General features: G+C 34.3%; 1 protein-coding gene across 1 annotated transcript; it reads right to left on the bottom strand.

The window, feature by feature from the left end:
- Positions 1-263: 263 nt before the first annotated feature.
- pasi2 (Protein) lies at positions 264-4,205 on the bottom strand. Its single transcript, XM_067763345.1, has 7 exons — positions 4,129-4,205; positions 3,785-3,902; positions 3,585-3,723; positions 3,387-3,516; positions 3,233-3,327; positions 2,661-2,897; positions 264-2,604 (listed from the first exon to the last, which is right to left on the bottom strand). The coding sequence occupies exons 2-7, from the start codon at positions 3,853-3,855 to the stop codon at positions 2,503-2,505; spliced, it is 774 nt and encodes a 257-aa protein (XP_067619446.1). The 5' UTR covers positions 3,856-3,902; positions 4,129-4,205; the 3' UTR covers positions 264-2,502.
- Between the last annotated feature and the right edge of the window lie 3,907 nt (positions 4,206-8,112).

Genomic DNA, 8,112 nt, shown 5'->3' with positions numbered 1-8,112 from the left:
GATGCGGTAACAAGCACCATTAAGGCACTAACCCCACCATCTCGGGACCGATTTAATATGACCACATTGAACTTTATAGACCATCCCGCACTCCACCCCCTAGTACCTTGAGTGCCAGGTTAAGAGTCACTATTAACTTCAAACGTCAGATTTGCAATTTGAGATGATCAACAAGGTTCGGCGTGAACAAATGAAATTGTTCGGAAAACAATCGGGCAGGTACAAAGTGAAACTCGTTTTGATAGGGGGCACGAAAACTTCAATTTTAGGTTTTGTTTGGTTTAAATTTTATTAATTATTATCATCGTGGTATGTGTATATAAAATGCAATTTAAAACTTGTAAATATTAACAATAAAATAAGCCTAATATTATTTATATCTGGACGGATGGAATAATTAAAAAAAAAGGATGTCAATGGAATGATTATTGCCGTTAAGACTTTGTAAAAAATGTGTGTAAACTTTTAGTTAGTAAATTAATTACATACTATGCTTCTTAATTATGTGTATATCAACTTGCAATCTATATAACTTGAACGAACACAAATTGTAGTTACTACATAATCTTCATATAAGTAATATGTACACACCTGCTCAAAATAATAGGTACACAGCAGTCCGTCAATTTCAAAACAAGAAAAATCCATTTTATTAAATCAATAGTATGAAAATAAAACACACTTGTATCCTTGTCCTATTTATTAATGAAAATAAGCAAACTTCACATTAAAGTAACGTAAAACATATTAGTTATTATTTAAAAACATTATTTGGCCGAAATTAACCTGCTCATAAAAATAGGTACAATTTTAATGAGATAGTAAGTATAAAAAAATATATATTAAACAAAACTTTTCTTTTACACATTTAACATTGCCTAGTTAATAACCAGTATATCCACCTTCATTCTGAACTACTTTACCCATTCTTTTGGCCATATTATTGATTAAAGTCTGGCAGATTTCTACGGGTATATCAAACCAAGTTTTTAGAACACATTCACATAATTGGTTTTTGTTAGAGAAAGTTTGACCTGCCAATTTCTTTCTTAAATCTCCCCATAAGTTCTCAATCGGATTTAAGTCCGTGGGTTGACTAGGCTACTTCAAAACACTAACATCATGGTCATCAAAGGATTTCTCGACCAGCTTAGATATATGTTTTGGGTCATTGTCTTCCTCATACACCCAGCGTAATGGCATGTTTTCCTCCGCATAGGTTAGCATGACATTTTCTAGTATGTCCTTGTAATCCACAGCTGTCGTTTTATTAGTTGTTCTGCATATAGGACCTACCCCATACCAAGAAAAACACCCCCATACCATAACATTTCCACCTCTATGCTTGACAGTTTTTTTTGTGAAACGGAAGCGGAACTCGTTTCCTTTTGGGCGACGTACATTTCTTTCCGCATTATTTCCAAACAAATTTATGTTTGTTTCGTCGTCCACTTTTTCGATAATTCAGGTCCTGACCAATCCAAAAGCTCGTTTGCAAATGTTAACCTTATTTTTAAATTTTTCCGTCGCATTAGTAGAACTTTTCTGGCTATTCTTCCTGGTAGATTAGCCTTGTGTGAGCGGCTGCCCGCCGTTTGTGCACTAACTACGTTGCCTATTTCTGCTGCTATCACCTTTGATGCCTTAAAAGAAATCCTTTGATGACCATGATGTTAGTGTTTTGAAGTATCCTAGTCAACCCACGGACTTAAATCCGATTGAGAACTTATGGGGAGATTTAAGAAAGAAATTGGCAGGTCAAACTTTCTCTAACAAAAACCAATTATGTGAATGTGTTCTAAAAACTTGGTTTGATATACCCGTAGAAACCTGCCAGACTTTAATCAATAATATGGCCAAAAGAATGGGTAAAGTAGTTCAGAATGAAGGTGGATATACTGGTTATTAACTAGGCAATGTTAAATGTGTAAAAGAAAAGTTTTGTTTAATATATTTTTTTTATACTTACTATCTCATCAAAATTGTACCAATTTTTATGAGCAGGTTAATTTCGGCCAAATAATGTTTTTAAATAATAACTAATATGTTTTTCGTTACTTCAATGTGAAGTTTGCTTATTTTCATTAATAAATAGGACAAGGGTAAAAGTGTTTTATTTTCATAATATTGATTTAATAAAATGGATTTTTCTTTTTTTGAAATTGAAGGACTGCTGTGTACCTATCATTTTGAGCAGGTGTGTATATGTGAAAATTTCAAGGCACTGTGTTTTTAATATTTAATTTTAATACAGTACAACACAAACATTATAAGCTATTAGGTTTTTGTCCTTAAGTTACTTATATAAACGGGGATAAACAGAATATAGAGAGATTCCGGTTAAAATACATTTTTTTTGTGTATAAGAAAATACGTATAAGAAAAAGTTTGGACGGCACAGTTTGCATTTACTTACATTGTAAATCATGGAAAATCAATAAAACAAAAAATATGCGATATGTATGTATCGTTGTGTCGAAAAGCAGTTTAAGAGCAATATATCTAGCCCACAGGCATGGTAGATACAGTGCTATGCGGTGTTGTTGGACGCGAACCAGCTAAAGAATTAGCAGCTGATGCATGCAAAGAAGCCATTGTGCCCATCTATAATTAAAAAAAATTTAATTAGAACTTATTCAATCCAAAATAGTTTAACTTACGCGTAAATGTGCTAAATCTTCGAGTTTAGTTAAATTGGTTAACTCGAGGAATAAAGAATACACCACACACCAACCATAGAAGCACACAACTAACGCGATACTCCAGAGCAGAACAATAATAATATTGTACGCGAATATTAAATCGTTAACAATGGCAAAGAATATCAAAGCCAATGAACGCCAGATAGTGAAAACAGCAAAGGTGTTTAACCAGGGCAATATCTTGCGCTCATACTCCTATGAAAGTATATGAGTTAGAAAAAAACATTAAGATATACTTATGGAACTGTAAACATGTTTAAGAAGAATCAATTTTAGTAATTTAACAAATAAAATAATGGAATAGTATGTATGTGAAATGAAGTTCATGTGAGTCCTACCGGTATGAAAACGAAGTGATTTCGTTTCTTTCCTCTTTTAAGTAGCTTGTAGAGTAATGTGAGTGAATGTTAGTAGGTAAAGTAAAATTATAGAAATTGTATGAAAAACAATAGTTTAAAATGCATAAATGCGGTAAAAATGTGCCCTGTGATTAGTATTGAAAATAAAGAGAATTTTTCGAAATTGTTTACCTTTCTTAATGCGATAACTAGCAAGATACTAGTAAATAATATGACAATGCCAAGTATCAAAGAAAATAAAGCAAAAACAATCAGCATGTTACGCACTGTAATAATTTTGTAAATTAGTTACTCTATACACAAATTAAAAAAAAAACTGACATACCATGCTTATTGCCAACATAAACAAATTCATACGATATTATATAGTACCCATAATGTGTTGAGCCTGGAGCTGCCATAGCCAGGCTATAGATGTCGAAAATCGCTGTACCGATGGTAAACAGCGCAAGAAACTGTTCCCAAATTGTTATATTAATAAGATAAATTTATTTAAAAAAGAATTTCTTAAATATCAACTTACAATAGAAAATATTCCAATTAACATTGAGTTCTTTTGTATGTCTATATACTGGTTGTTCTTTAATATGGGACGCTGATACCATGGCGCACGTACAGAACGCATAGAACGCGACTTCATGGAATGTAAATTCGTCGAAGACCTATTTGCAGATATATTAGTATAGCAATGCAGCAATTGAAAATTCCCATAGACTCACTAACCTGCCTGTGGTGTGCGAGTACACCGAGTGGTTGGAGCGATACGTTGACGGTGTCTTACGGCCATAATTCATTTTGAAACCTTAGCAGTGCAGCAGATGGATGTGGCCACTATGAGGAACTGTGAACGAGAATGCACTGTATTAAATTATTTGTTTGTTTTGATGATTAAGTTTGGGCGTGACCCTTTCAAATTCAGGCCAAGATGCCAATTATAATGGACACTCTTTAGAACGAAATTTAAGCACTACACTTTGGAAATAGCTTTAATGTACATGTATGCAAAGTTATGCAGCTATTATTTCATATTCAAACAGTAGTTTGTAGAAAAATAACAAAACTCCCACCAAAAACAATGCTGTTGACGAAAAATACGCTCCACAATATGTGAATTTACTTATAGAAGTGTCAAGTGATGTGTTATCGTTATCGAGTCGAGTCGATAATAAACTAACTTTTTCTATCACTGCAATCTTGTCATATTGTGAGTTGTCACGTTGCATGAAAATTTGTTCAAACATGATTGCATGTAAGTTCGTCAAACCTGTATAAATAAAATCCGACCTGATGTAAAAACCCTTCACATTTCAAATTTATCATTTATTTTTATACAAAATTTTATCATATAATTATTTTACTAATATTGTCACGTACACGTACATTTGTGGATCCGCCCCTTTGAGCGATCAAGGTGGAATTGCCCCAGCTAGCTCAGTACATGGAGTCGCGGTTCTGAACCCTTTTTCCACCTTGATGCAGGGCGGATGTCACAATCATATTAATCATTTCCTCTCTCACCTCACCCCACAAGAAGCCCACCCTTCCTTGGACCGCTCGCTTCGCATCGCTCTGCAGGTCCCCTTTATCTTACCTTTGCTCCAGTCTGTTCCAAACCACCTACCCTTCGTTCATCTTCCCCCTCCCCATTCTGTTAATTTAGCACGCCATATTAAAATTGTTTCTAATTTCAATGTAACATATTTAATTCAATAAAATATAGGTAAATACATACATACATATAATGCTTAGACAAACTTGTGAAAAAAAATACCTTAAACTTTACTTTCGATATATGATTTACATGTGATGTTTAACAAGACAAAAAAAAATTAGACTTTATGTTGGACTCAGCCACATGTAATTATTTCATGTAAAAAACTTTCTCTTACATATATCAGTAAAGCATGGAATTTCTTGTAAATTTGAAATTTCCCTAATTTGGCTTACACAAAATCCTTATACATGTATTCATATTATTACTTCCGCAAAGTATTTCGGGACTACCCGCCAACGCTACAAAAACCAAACACTAGAACCGCTCAATATCAGCACAAAATTAAATATTCCCTACCAGGGTCCTATCCCACCTAAAAGAGCTCTCTTTGGTGGTCAAGGGACTCCTAGGGGCTGGGCTTTCTCGCTACTATTTACAAAAAAAAAAACGGTATATTTGAATAAACGTTTGGGTTGACGCGTGGACGTCCGCCACGAATTAATATTCAAAAATTTAATATTTTGACAATATAATCAAATACAAATCTTATAACTAAATGAAATATACATAAAACATATAAATGTACATATAATCAAATGAGGTTCCAAATGTAGTTTGTTCGCTGGGTTTCCGGCACGCAATAGTTTTATGGCAATGTTTCTTGAACGAATTATGGGGGAAAATTATGGCATGGTTTGGTGAATACTAATTTGTCGGCTTGAGAATTTCCCTGTGCTCGCCAGAGCTTTCGTTATGGGAGAAGGTATCCCAGCTAGCGGAACAAAAAGGTACAATTTACCATAAGGTACAATGGTGTGTCTGAGCGCCAAGTTGGCATTCACGCCTCATAGATTAGGTAGATTACATTGCTACAAAAGCAAATGCATGTATGTATGCCAAAAAAAAAATTACAAAGAAAAATTAAATAATTTACGAAAAATTAAAGACGTGAATCGAAATTTACTTTTAATAGAAATCTGCACCTGCACACGCAATGCGCTGGGTCAGAATTCTTGGCAAAGGTTTAATGACAAAGAATGGAAAATTGGGTTGGCGTGAATCAGATTGACTTACCATCTTAAAGCTGCTGATTTACCACCATTAAAATCCGGAACTTATGGTCTCCTCTAGTTTACTGGCTGCACGGGTATTAAAATTTAAATTATACGAGCGCTTAATTTCGGTTTATGGGCATTCTGCCCCACAGCACGAACAAAAGTTTTCGAAACTCCGACTTTGGTCTTTACTAGACCTTACGCGTACAGGGAAAAATTTTTACTTTCTATACCGATTACAAAAAAATTTCACAGCGCACTCACGATGTGTACGTGCCCACAGTTAATAGAAGAAGCATTTTTGAAAGAGGAATTTTTGATTTACGAATGTAATAAAGATAGTAATAAATTAAATTTAACACAGTGAAAGTTATTATAGACTCAGTGGAATGTGTGGTTTATTTGGAGAAGTCGTGAAATAGGCAGGAACTAAATTTACATTTTATCTTTCTTTAAGACTTAGAAATACCTGTTTAAGGACATCGTTTGGTTCATTAATAATTATAATTGGGTTCAACCGCAACAATATTTTGATTTAATTGGCAAATATTTTGATTTGCAGCATTTCTTTGCTTTAGCTCACAACTGCTAAAACTCGTCAAAAAATATCGGGAGAAGTGTCAAAGGACGCGTTTACGAAAGCGGAAATTAAACATTGTTGTACCCACAAAAAATTTTTTGAACATAAGTGTTTTGCGAGGATACAATTCTGGTCTCCAAACCGGTGTTGGACCCACCCAGGATAATTTTTTATAAGCGCGGCCGAAAGCTGCCAATGCAGAAAGGTCTTCTGAGCAAAAATACTATGGATCCGACCTCCGTTTTCGGAGCACTCCGGGGTAATTTTTCGGTTTTTCGTTAATATCTGTTGAACGAGTTAAAATTTTTATTTTCCGCCCTCGTATTAATGTCGTCGAGGTCAATACGCATACACGTCTTTTGACACCACTTTCGATATTGTTGGACGCGTATTAGCAGTGTCATGCTGTCGTATAGAATTACCAATATCTTTTGATAGAAATAAAATGTTTAATTGATTCGGCAGTTTGACGAGTGTGTTAATGTGTTGGAGTTTCCGTCAGCTCTGTCTAGCAGGGCCTTTTTTAAACCGAAATAAATAAGCATGCGTTGCGACAATGTAAAACATGTATGAAACGTCAAACCAAAATGTCACGCAGACCAAAACTTGGAAATCGAGTTAAGGGCTCTGGCGATTAACAACGAGATTGCTTGAATTTTGTGCGTGTTAGTGCAGTCGGGTGGCTTCGTGACACACGTATTTGTTGTCGGCACCACGTTGATGAAAATCAAAAATTTTTGATTTTTTCATTTGACGCTAGCTTATTTGATAGTCGCGGGGTGAGAGTGACAAAACAACAGTGTTGTATTTAGTTTGTGTCGACATTCAAAATGAACAAATACCCGGAAGAACAGCAATTCATATTAATATTTATTGAAAATTATCAATGTATTACGTTTTGCATACAAGCTTTTCATCCACAATTTCTTTTTATCACTCTTTTTCGTTTTCTTTTTATTTAATAAAACTGCTGTAGTTGCAAGTAAAAAAACCATCATCCGATGACGACATATTAACGTCCGAACGCAACGGTTTCTCCATGCAAATATTGATTGATGGTTTTTTATTTGATAGTCGCGGGGCAAGCGTCAAATAACCGACACGCACACATACAAAGATTCAGTCAATCTCGTTAATCGCCGGAGCCCTTTAGGTTTTCACGCAGCAAATTCAATTTCGGTGGTTCTCATACAAGTTGTATGTGCATGAGACACAGAAAAAAGACGCGTGCGTTTATATTAGGTCGGGCTGTCAACGTGTTTATTCGGATATCTGGCATTTTTTTAACATTATTATTATTATTATTATTATCTACCGGACATAGTCCTCACAGATATGTAACAACTTAAACAAAAATTATCGAGATAGAAAAATATATGGTAACAATTTATAAATACAACGACATTATAACAAAAAATTTTTGTAAAAAATTCGCTACTGCTAAAATAAAACTACATGTAAAAACATTTATATAGTAATACGAATACTGAAACATATTAATTGAAAAGAAAGTAATCAATAACATCAGCTTTAAAATGTTCTTTACATGAGCTAAAATCGGCATGATTGCAAACAGAGTTACATAAGGAGATCATTCTGTGAATAGGTTCATTATTTCCAAAATTCGTTCTACGCGTTTGAACGTAGAAAATGTATTTGTCCCTTAGACACATTTCAGGTGCATAGAAGGGGAGAAGAAAAA

The sequence above is a fragment of the Eurosta solidaginis genome, chromosome 1 (assembly GCF_040869045.1).
Source record: "Eurosta solidaginis isolate ZX-2024a chromosome 1, ASM4086904v1, whole genome shotgun sequence".
Lineage (NCBI taxonomy): Eukaryota > Metazoa > Arthropoda > Insecta > Diptera > Tephritidae > Eurosta > Eurosta solidaginis.
This window is presented reverse-complemented; position numbering and strand designations above follow the sequence as displayed.